A 19,030-nucleotide genomic window follows, 5' to 3' on the forward strand; every position below is an offset into this window, starting at 1 on the left:
TGACCCCTGATCTACAACAACAGTGTGATTTTATAATTTGGAACCAATTGTTTATCACAGAAGCTTTGGAGCCGATTTACCTATTTTATCACTGTCACAATGTTTTAAGTGAATCTGGCAAATGGACCATTCTGCATAAGGCAGTTAAGTTTGCAGCCAATTTTTTCTTTCATATTATTATTTTGATTGATTTTTTTCAAACTCAACTGAGTGTAATTGCATCTTTCTTTTATTTATTTATTTTTGCCTTGTTTATTCCATCACATTTTCCTCATTTACCTGTTGGTGTTGACAACAGCAAGATTCATTTATTTAATTTTTAATTTTTGTTGAATGTCCATTTCTTGGACTAATCAAAACTGGCCACAGGATGTCACTATTACTCTACAAACATACAGCAAGTGATCTGTTTGTTTATTAAAGGGCAAGTCTGAACAATCTCTGGACACAGTTTCCTGCACAAGGTCTGTTAAAATAATGCGGACTCTGCAAGAGAACCACTGTTTCCTTACTAGGTTCCCATTCAATTGAATTTATACTGGAGAGACATCTAATGGAGTCTATGTTCTCTCCTTCACCAGTTAGTTTGCATTCATTCATCACCAACATTAGCATGGCTTTTTGAGAAATCATTAGGACCAGTGGACACATGATGTTATGCCGTCACACCGAGGCTGCTTTACATTGCTTCAGAGGGCACCTAGCTGCTACACTGTGCAAACTGACCCTGTAGCAGCTACGGATGAGCAGATCATTTTATCTATGTTCTCTTTCCCTTTTGCATGTTTTCCTTCTAAAACCCATTGTATCCTGTTGCTGCATTAATCTGACACTGATTAGTGACTGATCATCTCTCTTATCAAAGTAACATTTGTGAGGTAAAACAATACTCCCTCCCCGCCCCCCCCCAAATAAATCTGTCAGCATAGTTCCTTCCAGTTACAGGGGCCTGAAACTGGGTTGGTCACCAGTCCCACCTTGGGACCTACCTACCACCTTGGTATCTACCTACCTACCTATACATGATAACTATAGTAAAATTATTAGCCATCCTGACTCAGTAAAAAGTAATTTTTATTGAAAAATACCTAAGTTGTATGCAAAATAGCCCAAAATACAAAATGTAAGCAAAAAGGGCAAAACACAAACACAACATATTCCATGTGAAATTAAAATCAAATCCACAAGAGTTGAAGTTCAGTATTTTCCTCAAACATTTTAACTAATTGTAAAAGTAATCATTGTCATTATCTTCCTCAAGGACGGAATCAAAGCAATCTTTGTCTTCATCTGCTTGGTTGTCACAATGTTGTGCATGATGTGTTGCTGTGCATATCAAGCTATTCTTCATACAAGATCATGTGTGTGCTGCACAAGATTGCTTCCGCTTGCAGGACAACAGCTCTAGACCTGACTCCAGTGTTGGTTTTCCAGTCATCCACTATGTGTCCCTGTTCCTAGAATAGGTTTCCATGGGAAAGTCCTTACTAAAAGCAATTTCTACATGGATAATACGGAAGATATAGTTGCAAACGGGGAGGGAGGAAATGGGTAGACGTGTGTTGGTTGGCATAAGTCACAACATCCATAAACCATAAGTTTTGGGGTGTCTCAATAATAGCCAATATATCATCAGGAAAGCAGTGACAAACCTAGACAGCATCTTAAAAAGCAGAGGCATCACCTTGCCAACAAAGGTCCGTATAGTTAAAGCTATGGTTTCCCAGTAGTGATGTATGGAAGTGAGAGCTGGACCATAAAGAAGGCTGATCGCCGAAGAATTGATGCTTTTGAATTATGGTGCTGGAGGAGACTCTTGAGAGTCCCATGGACTGCAAGAAGATCAAATGCATCCATTCTTAAGGAAATTAGCCCTGAGTACTCACTGGAAGGACAGATTGTGAAGCTGAGGCTCCAATACTTTGGCCACCTCATGAGAAGAGAAGACTCCCTGGAAAAGACCCTGATGTTGGGAAAGATGGAGGGCACAAGGAGAAGGGGATGACAGGATGAGATGGTTGGACAGTGTTCTTGAAGCTACCAGCATGAGTTTGACCAAACTGCGGGAGACCCTGATGTTGGGAAAGATGGAGGGCACAAGGAGAAGGGGATGACAGGATGAGATGGTTGGACAGTGTTCTTGAAGCTACCAGCATGAGTTTGACCAAACTGCGGGAGGCAGTGGAAGACAGGAGTGCCTGGCGTGCTCTGGTCCATGGGGTCACAAAGAGTCGGACACAACTAAACAACAACAAATCATCAGGAAAGATTATGTGTTTGCCCAAAACAGTCTGGTAGGCCAAACCCTGAAGCCTGGCAGGTCTAATTAGACCCACAGATTGGAGGTTCCCCACTACTATTCTGTACCATCATTAATCTGTATACCAGTCCTCACCCACCTGATGATACCTGTTCCTGTTTGTCACTACACACACCTCTAGCAACATAGTCATGCACTCGCCTCTTTTCTGCATTTGCTTATGTGCCCTTACTACTCCCTGGGAAACACTAATTTACAAACAAAATCAATCCAGCTACAAGAACCCCAGAATACATATGCTTAATTGTAAAATTGCAAATGGCAGGGGAGGGGAACATAGACAAGCATTGTCTATGTAGGTGAAGAAGTCCCAAGGATTTCAGCTCACATGCATGGAAGTCATACATGATGCTTGCATGTTATATCCTAAACTGACTTGTCATTCCATGGCAGAGCCAAGCTCACTAGACAGGTTAAATGCCATAGGAATCATTTTACTGTTTATCCACTAGATGGTACCCTCACCTTATCATTTTCATTTTGTCAACTGCACTGGGGCACTTTTATTAATTTCCACAGTCCATTTCAGTAAACCCTTTTCCTTTTCCATTTACTCCCCTGGAAGATACCTGCTCGCACTGTTTCCACTTAGTCTAGATGGAAGGAGTGAAAAATACCACTGCTTCAAGCCCACGTCATCAAATCCGTAGACACACTTTACAGATGTACAGGGATGTTCTGCTAGTATAACAAGTGGCAACGTGTGGTGCAGTGCCTTTTGTTATATAGGGTGCGTGTTTTTAATTGAAGGAGCCTTTGTTGAAGCATACAGATATTAACACATTTGAACTGGCCACTGAATGAAGACAAGGAGTGGGGCTGTGGTTATCGACAGGGCAGGTGAGAATGTGATCCTCTCTTTAATCATCATCTGAGGCCCTTCTTCATGTGAGATCTAGAGGGTGGCAACAAGAGAACAGGCCATTTTTGTAGTGGCTCCCCATTTGTGGAATGCTCTGCCCAGGAAGATTTGTCTGGCGCCTTCATTATATATATTTTAGGCGTCAGACGAAAACGTACCTCTTCAACCAGGCCTTTGGCTGAATAATATCCTACAGCCTTTTAAATATATCTGTGGGAAAGGAGAAGGTTTTTGTTTTGTTGTTTTGGTTTAATTATTTAGTGTGTTTTATCTTGTATTTTATTCTGTGAACTACCCTGACACCTCTTGATGAAGGGCGGTACAGTATATAAATTTAATAAATAATATTTCTGTCCCAAACCAAAATTCCTGCCAGATTAATGACAGTACCTGAAATAGGCAGATCTGCAGCAGATGCCGTTTGTGGGCCACAACCGTAAAACTCAGTAACTCTCCAAAACAATCTTGCTGAGCCCATGGGGATAAAAGGGTGACAGTGAAATGTGCACTTATAACCACAGTAGGATCAGGCTGAAAATACACAATGGATGGTTTCCAGGTATGAAAAGGAGAGACTCCTGTTGCCACTGCTAGCCTGAACACATCTTAAGAACACACAGTGAAGGTCTGCTTTTTCACACAAGCCAAGAATAGTGTGGAGAGGAAGTAAGTTGCCTTCACACCAGACTATTTGTCCAAGTTACCTTCTAATCTGTCTGGTGGGTCAATGTCTCGGAGCTGGAGATGCTAGAGAGGGAATGACTCGGTCCTTTTAGATGCCAAGCATGTCCTTTACCACTGAGCTATGGTCCCACCCAAAGGAAGAGTGAGTGGCGCTGAATATTCATTGGTCAATCTTTGCTAACAGACACCAGCACCGATGTAAACAGTCAAGCAGGCATTGGCTTGGATAGCTATCATCCTCATCATCTGGTTTCTTTTGGCAGGGAACATGGAATAGCATCTGTTCCCTTATCATGGAGGATGAGGCCATCAATAGCTCCAAGCTACGATAGCTATTTTATGCATCCGCTGAGAGGCACCACTGCACTCAGGTCCTGCTTTCAGGCTTCCCATAGGTGTCTGGCTGGCCACAGTGGCCACATCTGCACCATACAATTGCAGCGATGGCTTCCCCCAAAGAACCCTGGAGTGTGCATGTGACCTAGAAAAACAGGATGCTTTACTAGATGGGCCATTGGCCTGATCCAACAGGCTCTTCTTGTGTTCTGATCTGGGTGGAATCTACACACACATTAAAAAACGTTCTAAAAATGCTTTTTTTAAAAGTGTTTTAAAAAATACATTGAATTTTCCATAAGGCTCACCATTGCCATCTAGTGTCACATTGTATATTTCACTTAAAACAAACTGGAAACATTTTATTTGCAGCTATATAGCTGAGTCCCAGGAGTCTCCAGGCTTCAGTACAGGATCTCTGCATGAGATTAGGAGAAATGAACAACTAGTGGAAAACAAAATATCAAATGTGTTACAGAAAGTCCTCATTTATTGCATTAAAAAAAAATCATTTTATTTATTTCAGAAGATTTATACATCACTTGACTGGGGGGGGGGGAGCCTTTGCTTTGCTTTGACATATATATCATATATGTACCACGTAAGGAATCACACAATTAACATAATACCTGGTTTGGCTCTTAGACTTTTGGTTATCAATAAATCTATGGTCTCCTATTAAAATGGACTAATCTGCAAGGCATGTTGGGTATAGATGCAATGAATTAGGTAAAGGACAAATGACCTTCACAACCTTTCTAAACTTCACAATTCTTCTAGTTTAAATTTGCATCATAAATTTGCACCTTTTGCTACTAGACCAGTTTAGATAGCTAGAATAGGGTGGTTCTTCTTTGGTTTAGCTTGGCTCTCTGAGAGGGGGCAGGAAAAAACCTTTTAAGAAGTTCAGCTGCTATGAATATGCTGGGTGTTGATCCAGTACAACCGTTTTGTCCTGAGCTTTACAGAGCAGCTGAAAACACCTCTGTAGTTTCAGCATCCAATTTGTGTGATACATGGTTGTTAATTGAACATTTAGGAAAGTTATTAAAAACACTCATTCTGTGCTGCATATGCCATTTTTATATTATTATTCTAAGGGGAGCTAAGCATGCTAATGCAACACAAAAGCCCTTCAGAGTTCTAACAAGAGTACTTTTCTTCCTTGGCACGTCTCATAGATTGCCGTTTAAATGAAAAATAAGTGCAATATTTAATATGGAGTTCTTCAATTTAAACTTGGGCTTGGTCGATTTGCAGGGATCCAGAACAAACTATTTCTACTTGTGCTTTTAGCCTGCCCTGTATCATGGTCTCGGGGCACTTATTTTGACAGTAAGTACAGACATTCTTGTCACTGAAAGGTTCTTAGCTTGCCAGCACATGTAGTGAAAGCCTGAGTGTGCAAATAGGAGATGCGACTGTCTGTATCAAGGGTGGGGAACCTCAAGCGGAGTGTGGCCCTCCAGACCTCTCTATTTGGCCCTTGGGACTCTGTCAAGACACCTCCCAAGTCCACATCTTTCCATTTCCCATCCCTCCTCAAGTGCTTTTTTTAGCTGAAGTGTGTGCTTGAAACTGTGGTGTTGCTTTTTGCTTGCCTGAGTGGGCAATGTTCTGGCTTTTGTGTGGCTGAAATGTAGCTTACAGTACCAAAGTAGGAATCACTGTTGTCGCTCCTCCAACGTTGTTGTTGTTGTTGTTGTTGTTGTTGTTGTTATACGCCACCCATCTGGCTGGGTTTCCCCACTCTGGGCGGCTTGCAGCATATATAAAACATAGTAAAATATCAAACATTTAAAACTTCCTGATACAAGGCTACCTTCAGATGTCTTTACCTTTACATTTAGGACTGGTGTTATATGGTCCCAGGAGCCACTCCCAGTCCCCAGTCTAGCTGCCGCATTCTGGATTAGTTGTAGTTTCTGAATCACCTTCAAAAGTAGCCCCACGCAGAGGGCATTGTAGTAACCCAAGTGGAAGATAACCAGAGCGTGCACCACTCTGGCGACACATTCTGCTTGCAGGTGGGGTCTCAGCCTGCATACCAGATGGAGCTGGTAGACAGCTGCCCTGGAAACAGAATTGACCTGTGCCTCCATGGACAGCTGTGAGTCCAAAATGACTCCCAGGCTGCGCACCTGCTCCTTCAGGGGCACAGTTACCCCATTCAGGACCAGGGAGTCCCCCACACCAGCCCACCCCCTGTCCCCCAAGAACAGTACTTCTGTCTTGTTAGGACTCAACCTCAATCTGTTAGCCACCATCCATCCTCCAACCACCTCCAGGCACTCACATAGGACCTTCACTGCCTTCACTGGTTCTGATTTGAAGGAGAGGTAAAGCTGGGTATTATCTGCATACTGGTGAACACCTAGCCCAAACCCCCTGAAGATCTCTCCCAGCGGCTTCATATAGATGTTGAAAAGCATGGGGGAGAGGATGGAGCCCTGAGGCACCCCACAAGTGAGAGCCCAGGGGTCTGTACACTCATCCCCCAAAACCTTTTACTCTGGCCCTGCCCACTTTTGCCTTAGGTCCCACCCACCAGTGGCATGTGGCCCCCAGAAGGGAATGTGGCCCTCTGGCCGAAAAAGCTCCTTATCCCTACAAGCACTACATGAAATGCCTGCTTTCCTTGGTGGAATTCTGTACAGTATGAAATGGTCCTAATGTCAGTAGAATGAAAAACAAAGGTGAGTGGACAATTAGATTTGAATTTTATGTAAGAGACAAAATTAATGTGGATTGGAAATAATGGGGAGAAATTAATCTTTCTGCATGCATATGAGACTGAGCATTTTAATTAGGGTATCAAGTACCAATCATTTGTTTCGTGCTTCTTTTTTATTAACTGGTTAATCAGTTAATAAAAAAATTGACGCAAAAATGTTAACAGCACAAGGGAGAGGTGCTCTGAGAATACCTGATTAAGAAAATGATTTCTCATCACTAAATAGAAGTAACAACTCCTTTGCTCATCAGTTGTACACAAGGCCACTGAATTTGACCCAGCCAAGCACGTGAAACTAGGCATGTCTGAAGCTGAGCCAAAACAAATGCTTCCCAGGTTCACCACTTCATTCACTGGCTTTGAAGTTGGGTGGCATTTTAGCGATTTGGGATGATGCAAATGGAAGCAGGGTGTTCATCCCATTTGTTGGTGGTAGGGTTCACACCTCACGGATGCTCGGTTTTGGTTTTATTTGTTTTTGAAAATCTCCTTCCGTTCCCACTGAGAGAAGATGGAAGCAGTGCTTCCAGTTCCTGCCCTTACTCTGATTAGGTTTGAGGGAGAAACTGCCAGAGTGACAGCAGGAGCAAGTAGCAGTGCTTCCTTCCTGCCTGGCTAGGAACTGGAGGAAGTTTGTAACAAAGAACAGCAGCAGCAAAAATGGTGCCCAGCAACTGCAGGGAGGGTTATTTTGGTTGCCATTAGGAGTATATGAACAGCAGATGGGGAAACAAAAAAGGTGAGCTCAGGGAGCACAATTTCAGGAAACATTCCTAGCTACCTTCCCACCTGCTCAATTCAACCTAAAAAGTTACTTTTAAGAACTTTCAGTACAGGTCAGTTTCTGCTTGTACTGCCAACATCTATGTTTTTATACCAGCAAATACTGCAAATGGCTCATGCAGCCCCAACTACTTCTGTTCTAATTAGTCTTCCAACTCCAAATTGCTTAGTGCTAATGGCAGAACCTCCTAAAATAGGTGCTGGGGATCAATTCATAAATTAGCTTAGTGGCCTGAATGCCACAGCAAAGCCACTCGTCCATAGCTGTGATAGTTGTTGTGGCACCCTTTGTCCCACGCTTTAATTATCAGGATTTAAGAGAACAAATACATTAATAGGCAGTTTAGGGGAATATCCTCCTTGTGTTTGTATAGAGAGCCAGACACTATGTCCCTGACTCATCAATCAGGTTTACAAGTCACATATTAATCAAAAGTTGACACTTAAACCAGTACACATAAGGCACTTATTTTAAAACATTTTTACCCTTCCCTTCTCTTCCCACTTGGGTGGAGGGGGGTGGTTTTTGCTGTAGCATATTTTCTTATTATTTTTAAAAATGGGGGTGGGGGAGCCAAGGCTGCAGGAGCTAATTTTCTTACTTTTATTTTTCAAATGTACTCTCCTTTTATTCTCCTTTTCGAAAACAAAATTATATATGTGTATACATGTATAAGAAGTGAACCCCATGTTATTCTGGTAGTCATGATGGTGCTATGATTCATGTGCCTTTAAAATATGAAAATGCACGTGCGCAGAGCATTAAAAAAAAAAGCAGAGCTGGCAAACTTAAAAAAATAATTGCTCTCGCATATTAGTAATGTAGAAACATCCCCAGAGTTCCCTGGGAAGAGGCCTTGATTGTTGAAGAACTCTGAGAATTGGAGCTCTGTGATGGTGACTGGGATCTCATAACAGCTCTCAGCACCCTTAACATAATACAGTTCCCAGGATTTTTTTTGGGGGGGAGCCTTGACTGTTTGAAGTGGTATGATACTACTTTAAATGATTGAGCCTTAGCCTGCTTCTGGGTTTGCTAGCTGACTTAAGTTACAAGGAACCAGGGCTGGGGAACCTGTGACCCTCCATAAGTCATTGGGTTGCATTTCCCATCATCCCTGACCAGCAGAGAAGCGGCAGTAGCTTCCAGCGAGATCTTGTGCACTCCGCAAGATCTTGCTGGAACCTGTTGTCGCCATTGCTGCTTCGCAGGTGTTGCTGCACAACCCAAGTAATGGGGGCTTCTGTGGTGGGGTGGCAGGGCAGTACCTTTTTGTTTCACCTCAGGTGGTGAGATGGGACAGGCTGTCCCTGTCTCTGACCCTTGATGGTGCTGGCCGGGACTGATGGGAGTTTGAGTTGCAGAATATATGGAGGGTCACAGGTTCTCTCCTTCAAGGGATGCTAGGAAGTACCAAAAGGGAACCTCGGCCAACTTCAGATCACAGAAGTAGTTAACAACTGCCAGCCTCTTATGTAGTTTAATTTATGTGTCTCATTTGCTTTTTAAAAACAAACAAACAATGGGGTTGTATCCAATGTTAGTTGGCCTATTAAAATTAATGAACATGACTGACTTTAGGTCCGTTAATTTTGATGAGTCTGCCCTGAGTATAACTAATATTATATGCAACACAGTGGCAATGGCAAGTGTATAACTAATTGCGAGGGAGCCCAGTCTAGATTTTTATTATAATAATGAAATTATAATAAATATTCTCTGTAGCTGTAGTAAAAAGTTACCTTTACTGCTGGCGTCACAGCTGTTTCCCCAGGTTTTTTGTTCTCCTTATAACAGTTGCCAGAAATACCTCTTTCCTATCCTTTGCTTCTTTTCTTACTTTCAACTAAATTGCAATCATTTGTCCTCCTGCCTTCTTATCCCCAGTGTCCCTTCTTCTTGCGTCATTGTGCAATGAAAAAAAGACATTGCAACCAGTAAGGCGGATCCCTTGGAGCTCCTGATATCCAAACAATAATATACACTGTGAGAGAATGCATGGGATTCTGTGTAGTGTTATACTGGCAGGTGTTTGAATGGATGTTTTATTCTCAAGTATAAATTAACTGAAGCCCCAGAGCAAAACTGCTTGTCGAGATATAGGCAGCCCATATGATATACCCATTGTTGGACAGTGCCACTCCAGATGGCAGGAGTGGGACTGAAATTGCCCTCCAGTTGTTCTTGGTTTTTTTTGGGGGGGTGGGATTTACCTGGATAGAAATGCAAAGTTGTCAGAAAGAATGTTCCGTTATTCTCTTAAATAGGGAGTTTAGGTTTGGTGGCGGTTGTTTTCAAAAACGAGGGCACTGAAATATTTAACACCTTCCTCTGAAGTGGTACAGAAAAAAATCATAATGTAAAATTGCCAATCATAAAATAGATCCAGATTAAGTCATACTTAGAGGAGGCCCGTTGAAATGAATGGGACTTCATTAAATCCTTTGACGTGGCTGGAAGGCATCTGGGCAGCCTTATGGTACTTCTGCCTGTGCCCCGTGTGCTGTAAGAGCCCTGCCACTTGCACCTGCACTCTGATCTTTGCAAGTCCAGTCTGGCCTGCTGTCTTGTTGCCTGCTGCACCTTGGCTTATGTGTGGCTCACCTCACAGGGCCTTGCCTCCATGCCCCTTGTGGCTTTGCTTCTCTTTGTTGTTGTCTTGCATTGATCTCTCTGCTGGCTTGTGGTCCCAGGGTGTGGTTGAAGTGTGTGTAATGGGGTGGAATGACATGGTGTGACACTGAGAGGGGCTAGCTTGATGAGACTGAGGTGTGTCTCCCGCGCATTTGAGTGCCTCACTGGCCCGGTAGTGCAGCCATGCATGCTGGGAGCTGTTTCTGGATTGGCTACTCTGGATGCACTCTTGCTGCAATTTGCTTCCTTTGCCCTGTATTGCCAGACATACCCCACCACCCCGTCCACTGCCAAATAGAGTTTGGGTGCAGCAGAATTTACACTGTCGGAACAGCAGAATATCTGGGGGTTTCCCATTCTTTGGATGATTCTCTCAATCACTGAAAACCATGTTTATGGAACAGTGTCAAGAAATTAAAGCAGATCTTAAGTGCTGCCCATTTGGCATGCACTGCAATGACCATAAGTCAAGAAAGCGAGAAAGCCTGCCATAAGGAAAGACAGCAACACTGCTCACGAAAGTATTGCAGGAGAAGACAGCTTGTTTTTATATTCATAATGGTAAATGGACCCCTGACCATTAGGTCCAGTTGTGACTGACTCTGGGGTTGCGGCTTTCATCTCGCTTTATTGGCCGAGGGAGCCGGCGTACAGCTTCTGGGTCATGTGGCCAGCATGACCAAGCCGCTTCTGGCGAACCAGAGCAGCGCACGGAAACGCCATTTACCTTCCCGCCGGGAAGGATTTATCTACTTGCACTTTGACATGCTTTCGAACTGCTAGGTTGGCAGGAGCAGGGACCGAGCAACGGGAGCTCACCCCATCGCGGGGATTCGAACCACTGACCTTCTGATCGGCAAGTCCTAGGCTCTGTGGTTTAACCCACAGCGCCACATGCGTCCCTTTTATATTCATAACATTCAACATATAGGATGGCTGTCTTTTTTGTGTCCAGGATAGAGCACCCGCTGTTCTTAACGTGGGTGGCTGACAATACTGACAGGTAAAGGATTGATCTGTATTTTTGCCAAGTGTCGTCTGGGATGGGTGGTTGGTGTTTCAAGCACATTGGAAGGGAATAATAAATGCTTTTTAGAACGCCTTGATGTTCTGGGGATTATGTTATGTAAAGTGTTCATAAATAAAATAAAGTAAACCTTATGCCCCTGTCGAAGTGTTAACTTCTGTTGTGGTTTTCCTGAACACAAAACACTGCTTTGTTGACTAGCCCAGTCATGAAGACGTGGCCAATTGCAGCAGTGTCTTTTGGGGGTTTCAAGCCTCTCTGTGTGAGTTCCCCTGACTTTCCTGAAGATAGCTTTACTTCACTAGCTGCTAAAAAAAAAAAATGGTTGTCCAAAGAATATTTCATTTTCTCATTGAAGTACAGAGGAATGAACAACAATGGTCTCATTAAATGCCACATCTTGCATTGTCTACAACACCTTCCAGTTAACATAATTATCAAGAGGTAAATGGAGATTTTGCAAACACATACCTGCCCTCCATCCCCATTGGCCAAGAATGTGAAAAGACGGTACCTTAAGTGCAAAATGATTATTTTTTTCTTATATCTGCAGGGGGAAAACAAACAACTCTTTCCACCAAGCTCAAATGCTGCTAATGCTCACAATTACTGTGTGTTTTCATAACAACACATTAAGCTTTTGCATACTTATGAGTCATGTAAGCTTCATTAGCCTTAGATTACTTCCTGGCTGTTTTTGTGAGGTTTTCTCATGCCCTCCTATCTTCCTTCCAGCCCATGACCTTCCTTCCATGATCTAATATCAGAGCCCTGCCAAAAACCAATCAAGATCATCACTCTTTTCTAACAGTGGTCAACCATATGCCTATCAGAAGCCCACGATCCCCACCAAATGGCATTCAGACTTCATACATACTTCACACATCTGGGATTATATTCCCCTTTCTTTTTTCCAGAATGATGGTGATTTTTTTTTATATATAATCCCATGGCAGAGTTGCCAGGTACATCTTTTGTTAGGAAGGTTGCTATTGACAGCTGGGCCTTCAGGAAGCTTTGGTAATAGCTGATCTGCCTCCCACACACCCAGCTAAGGATGCTTGTAATATCTGAGCAATATCTCTAGTTGCGACACTACCTATGTTTAACCTGTATGTTTGTAAATAAACTCAAATATTACAAAATGTCATTAAGACTCTAACATCCCCCTTCCAAGTGCTGTTTGGGGAAGTGGGGTGACCATAACATGCTTGGCATGCTTTAAACTGTTGACTAGATGGGAAGTTGCATTTTCCCAGTCACAAAGTATTGAGGCTGACATAGACCAAATTTAGGCTTATGCCAAAGAAAATTCTATTAGGACAGACCCACTGAAATTAATGAACCCAAATTAGTGATCTCTAATAATTTAAATGGGTCTGACAAACTTTGACTACAACCTTTAGTCTGCAATCCCACGCACGCTTATTTGGAAGTAAGTCCCGCTGATATTGATGAGGCTTAGTTCTTACTAAACAAGTGCTAAAATCTCATCCTAAAATTTAATACTAGGTCACTTCTCCTCTTCCTGCAGTACTAGCCTCTACCATCTTCCTTTTCCCAATCTTCGCATGCTATTCCTTTTCTGGTCCTTTTAATGGGAGCATTATTTATCTTTAGTAAATAACCCAAAATGCCTTTGAGGGTGCATTTTATAAATTAATTACTAATTACATTATTAATTGTTATCAAGTTTCATTTCTGGAAGGCTACAGAGATAGTTGAAATGCAGAAATTCTCCTGAGTCTGTCTTACAGTGTTTTATAGACCTCATGTTTATGCAATGTGATTGATTTTTCTCATGTCCTCTTAAGTTTAAACTATATTATTCTGTTTTAGATAGATGTTGCTTTAAACTACACTTTATGCAAGTTTCAATTAAAATGTTATGGTGGCTAATCATTCAGATATTTGTGGTTTCTCTTATACAAGTACAAATTTCCTTCCCCCCAAAAAAATTCCTCTAGAGAAACAGCAAAACTGTAATTAACCTTTCTTTTTTATTATTAAGTAATCCTTCCACTTTGTCATTTTACTTTTACTGATGCCAGTGATAGAACATACAAATTTGATGGCATAGGAACAGAAAGGATTTGTATTCCGGGAGGAACTTGTAAGAAAACTGCTGGTAAAGCTAATTCTGGTCTTACTGTGATTACCAATAATCTTCCAACAGCCAATGATGCTTATTTTATCTCTTTCAGCTGTGCTAATGAATAGTTTTATTAGCATATAGGTGTGTCACCCAAGACTCCTTCCTTCTCCAATTTACATTACTTTCCATCATAGCCTGCTCAGCTCTCAATGTATGCATGTGTTCCCTCCAGAAACACTGGCTGAAAGTTTGTTTCCTCGTAAGCAAAAGGTACCAGGTAAGACTGCTGTCTGAAATCCTGGAGACCTACTGTTGATTGGTGTAGACCAGCCCTCCCCAACGTGGTATCTCCTGGATGTTTTGGACTACAATTCTCAGCAGTCCCAGCCAGTATGGTCCATGGTTTGGGATAACGGGAGTTTAGTCCAAAATGTCTAGAGGATACCAGGTTGAGGAAGGCTGTTACAGACAATAAATACTGAGTTAGATGGACTATTGGTCTGACTTGGCAGCTTCCTATTATTCCTCCCTCCGCATTCCTATGTTCTATAGATCATAAATCCCTTCTATTCTCCCCCCCCCCAATTCCAAAGTCTTATGTGAAACAGGGGATCCTTGAGTGAAACAGGGGATCCCTGCCCTTGAGAGCTTGCAGGGCAGCGGCTGAAGAAGGAGCAAAAGAGTTTTCTTGTGTGTGTGTTTCTTTGTGGCAGTTTGATCCATCTTTTAGATTTAGGGGAGCTTGTCTCAAACCTTTGTTGGGGGAGACCTAGGTTTTTTCTTCACACTTTTTATGATGGAGGACCGCTGTAGCCACCCCCAACGACATGTTCTCAAGATGGAGGGTGAGGGAACAGCTGCAGTCGCCTGCGGTTCCTGCGCAATGTTTGCCATCTTGCCAAAGGTTGCAGGCAGCTTTACCTGCAGCAATTGCATGTTGATTGCCCTCTTAAAAGACAAAGTCCAGCAACTGGAGGAACGTGTAGCTACACTCCAAAGAATTAGAGAGCTGGAGCTCTTCTTGGAAGCAACAGAGCACACCGTCTCCACCAAGGAGGAGACAGGGGACTCCCCTGAGAAGGAGGCTAGTTCACCAGCACAGGAGCCAGATATATGGAGAAACGTGACTCAAAGAAGTAGGAGGCCCAGGGTTCGCTCTGATTGTTTAGAAATACACAATCGCTTTGAGGTCCTCTCCCCTAGCGTGGAAGACAAAGAACAGACTCCATTTGAGGATCTCTCCCTCATTACAGTTGATCAGGTATATGAAGGCGAGCAGCAAAGTCAGTCCTCAGGAAATGTGCAGGCGACCTTGGAACGGACAGCTCACGGAAGAACCCCAACCAAACCTAAGAGGAGGCGTGTAGTGGTGATAGGGGATTCCCTACTGAGGGGAACAGAAGCAGTGATCTGTGGGCCTGACAAGATGTCTCGGGAAGTGTGCTGTCTCCCCGGGGCTAAGATCCAAGATGTAACTGAACGACTCCAAGGAATCATAAAACCCACTGACAAATACCCTTTCCTCTTGGTTCATGTGGGAACCAATGACACTGCAAGCAATAGCCTCCAGAAGATCAAAAGAGACTATGAGGCTCTGGGCAGGAAATTGAAGCAATTAAATGCACAAATTGTCATCTCATCTGTCCTCCCAAATGGTGTCCTTTGCAAATGGTGTAAACAGGAACGGTTTGGATTCTTAGATCACGGACTGCAGTTTCTTGAAGATGGACTTCTGGCAAGCGATGGGCTGCACCTCACAACAGTTGGGAGGAATGTTTTTGCCAAAAATCTCAGAAACCTCATCAGGAGGGCCTTAAACTGACTAATGTGGGGGAGGGAGACAGTGCTCCTGAAGGTAGGAGTCTTTCAATTGATGAAGATGATCATCTAAATGTCATAGACCAAATAGAGCAAACAGCACACAGACCTAGTGGTGGGAGGAAAAAATCCTTAAATAAGAGACACGGGGAGATGATTAATGGACTTCAATGTCTGTACACTAATGCGCAAAGCATGGGAAATAAACAAGATGAGCTTGAGCTCTTGGTACAGCAAACTAAATATGACATAATAGGCATCACTGAAACCTGGTGGGATAAGTCCCACGATTGGAATGTAATAATGGAGGGATACAATCTATTTCAGAGAAACAGACCAGACAAGAAAGGAGGAGGGGTGGAGTTATATGTCAGGGATGTGTATACCTGTGAAGAGATCCAAGATTTAGAACCTCAAAGCCAAAGTGAGAGCATTTGGGTCAAAATTAAGGGAGAGAAGAATAACAGTGACCTCATTGTGGGAGTTTACTATAGATCCCCAAGCCAAACGGAGGACATAGATGATGCCTTCCTGGAACAGATGGCCAAGCATGCAAAAGGAAGGGAGATAGTAGTAATGGGGGACTTCAATTACCCGGATATTTGTTGGATGTCAAACTCAGCCAAGAGCAAAAGGTCAAACAGATTCCTCACTGGCCTTGCAGACAACTTCATTGTCCAGAAAGTGGGAGAAGCAACAAGAGGAACAGCCATTTTAGATCTGGTCCTAACCAATGTTGATGACCTGGTTAGTGGGGTAGAAGTGGAAGGATCATTAGGCACGAGTGATCATGCTCTTCTGAAGTTTACTATACAGCGGAAAGGAGCAGCCAAGCATACTAGGACTCAATTTCTTGACTTTAAGAAAGCCGACTTCATAAAACTTAGGGAAGTGCTGGGTGAGATCCCATGGAGAGTAATACTAAAAGGAAAGGGAGTTCATGATGGCTGGGAGTTTGTTAAGAGGGAGATAGTAAAAGCACAACTTCAGGCAATACCAATGAGGCGGAAACATGGAAGATGCCTAAAGAAGCCAGGGTGGCTATCTAAAGAACTTTTAACTGAGTTAAGATTTAAAAAGGATGTGTACAAAAAATGGAAAAGGGGGGAAACCACCAAAGAGGAATTCAAACAAATAGCCAGCACGTGTAGACACAAAGTCAGAAAAGCTAAAGCACAGAATGAACTCAGGCTTGCTAGAGAGGTTAAAAGCAACAAAAAAGGCTTTTATGGGTATGTTCGTAGCAAAAGGAAGAACAAAGAAACAGTGGGGTCACTCAGAGGAGAAGATGGTGAAATGCAAACAGGGGACACAGAAAGGGCTGAACTCCTCAATGCCTTCTTTGCCTCAGTCTTCTCCGATAAGGAAAACAATGCCCGACCTGAAGAATTTGGAGCAAATGATTCAGCAGAGGAAACACGGCCCAGAATAACTAAGGAGATAGTACAAGAATACTTGGCTAGTTTAGATGTATTCAAGTCTCCAGGGCCAGATGAACTGCATCCAAGAGTATTAAAAGAACTGGCAGATGTGATCTCAGAACCACTGGCAGTCATCTTTGAGAATTCCTGGAGAACAGGCGAAGTCCCGGTAGACTGGAGGAGGGCAAATGTTGTCCCTATTTTCAAAAAGGGGAAAAGAGAGGACCCAAATAATTACCGCCCAGTCAGTCTGACATCAATACCAGGGAAGATTCTGGAGCAGATCATTAAGCAAACAGTCTGTGAGCACCTAGAAAGGAATGCTGTGATCACCAATAGTCAGCATGGATTTCTGAAAAATAAGTCATGTCAGACTAACCTGATCTCATTTTTTGACAGAATTACAAGCCTGGTAAATGAAGGGAACGCAGTGGATGTAGCCTACCTTGATTTCAGCAAGGCATTTGACAAGGTGCCCCATGATATTCCTGTAAAGAAGCTGGTAAAATGCGGTCTTGACTATGCTACCACTCAGTGGATTTGTAACTGGCTGACTGACCGAACCCAAAGGGTCTCATCAATGGTTCCTCTTCATCCTGGAGAAGAGTGACTAGTGGGGTGCCACAGGGATCTGTCTTGGGCCCAGTCTTATTCAACATCTTTATCAACGACTTAGATGATGGACTCAAGGGCATCCTGATCAAATTTGCAGATGACACCAAACTGGGAGGGGTGGCTAACACCCCAGAGGACAGGATCACACTTCAAAACGACCTTGACAGATTAGAGAACTGGGCCAAAACAAACAAGATGAATTTTAACAGGGAGAAATGTAAAGTATTGCACTTGGGCAAAAAAAATGAGAGGCACAAATACAAGATGGGTGACACCTGGCTTGAGAGCAGTACATGTGAAAAGGATCTAGGAGTCTTGGTTGACCACAAACTTGACATGAGCCAACAGTGTGACGCGGCAGCTAAAAAAGCCAATGCAATTCTGGGCTGCATCAATAGGAGTATAGCATCTAGATCAAGGGAAGTAATAGTGCCACTGTATTCTGCTCTGGTCAGACCTCACCTGGAGTACTGTGTCCAGTTCTGGGCACCACAGTTCAAGAAGGACACTGAGAAACTGGAACGTGTCCAGAGGAGGGCAACCAAAATGGTCAAAGGGCTGGAAATGATGCCTTATGAGGAACGGCTAAGGGAGCTGGGCATGTTTAGCCTGGAGAAGAGAAGGTTAAGGGGTGATATGATAGCCATGTTCAAATATATAAAAGGATGTCACATAGAGGAGGGAGAAAGGTTGTTTTCTGCTGCTCCAGAGAAGCGGACACGGAGCAATGGATCCAAACTGCAGGAAAGAAGATTCCACCTAAACATTAGGAAGAACTTCCTGACAGTAAGAGCTGTTCGACAGTGGAATTTGCTGCCAAGGAGTGTGGTGGAGTCTCCTTCTTTGGAGGTCTTTAAGCAGAGGCTTGACAACCATATGTCAGGAGTGCTCTGATGGTGTTTCCTGCTTGGCAGGGGGTTGGACTCGATGGCCCTTGTGGTCTTTTCCAACTCTATGATTCTATGATTCTATGATTCTATGAGTCTTCTGTGTCACTGTCCCCCAGGGGATTCCTGAGCCCCCTTGCAAGATAGGCATGTAAGTGTAAGAGATGGAATAGTAAGGTACTCATGTATTCACCCTAATAAACTATCTTGACACATTCAGAATAATGTGGCCTTTATTCCACTTTAAATGGGTCCCAGCAGTGCACCTGAAATTATCTTCATACAACTAGCAGAGTTAAGCAGTCTGGAGGGGCTCCGTTTCCTTTCTTCTGGTTGCTTATAGTAATTTTCAGAAAGCAAGATGGACTTGACTGCCAGTCTTCAGAGAAAAGGGTTGCAGGTCCCATGGAAAGCCAACCATCCCGCATAACAGATGGGGCAACTAGAGCTCAGCACAATTCCAGCACCACTGTCCAATGGATCTAAATATTGCTGTTAGCAGTAACACTAGACTAGGCTGCTAATCTGCTTCTCATGTGAACCTATATGCCGTTGTGAAAGTTAGGATAGTCATGTTGGGTCAAGTAATTAAAACTTAAGAATTCTGTATGAAACGACTACTTCTCCTGGGTGCTGTTTATGTTTTAAACGTCCGCATTCTAGTCTGGGGCCAGGTGCAACAATATGTTTATTCTCACCATCTGTGGTTGCATTGGGGTTTCAAAGGAACCCTGGAGGCTGCAGAAATGGTTTGCCAGTGGTGCCTGCCACCCCTTGCCTGCCACACTGTTATTCTCTACCGGGCTTGAGAAA

The 19,030-nt window shown here is 43.2% G+C and overlaps 2 protein-coding genes across 3 annotated transcripts in view; both read left to right on the top strand.

The window, feature by feature from the left end:
- The window catches only part of OSBPL1A (oxysterol binding protein like 1A), a 158,326-nt gene that overhangs the window by 9,782 nt on the left and 129,514 nt on the right, over window positions 1–19,030 (top strand). The gene's annotated exons all lie outside the window — the stretch shown is intronic.
- LOC128417548 (uncharacterized) lies at window positions 16,332–18,297 on the top strand. Its single transcript, XM_053396378.1, has one exon. It carries the CDS (start codon window positions 17,526–17,528, stop codon window positions 18,222–18,224), a length of 699 nt encoding a protein of 232 aa, XP_053252353.1. The 5' UTR covers window positions 16,332–17,525; the 3' UTR covers window positions 18,225–18,297.

This window comes from Podarcis raffonei, chromosome 7, assembly GCF_027172205.1.
Source record: "Podarcis raffonei isolate rPodRaf1 chromosome 7, rPodRaf1.pri, whole genome shotgun sequence".
Taxonomy (NCBI): domain Eukaryota; kingdom Metazoa; phylum Chordata; class Lepidosauria; order Squamata; family Lacertidae; genus Podarcis; species Podarcis raffonei.

Coding starts and splice junctions, on each gene's coding strand:
- LOC128417548 (XM_053396378.1), top strand. CDS start 17,526: ATGAATTTTAACAGGGAGAAATGTAAAGTATTGCACTTGGGCAAAAAA.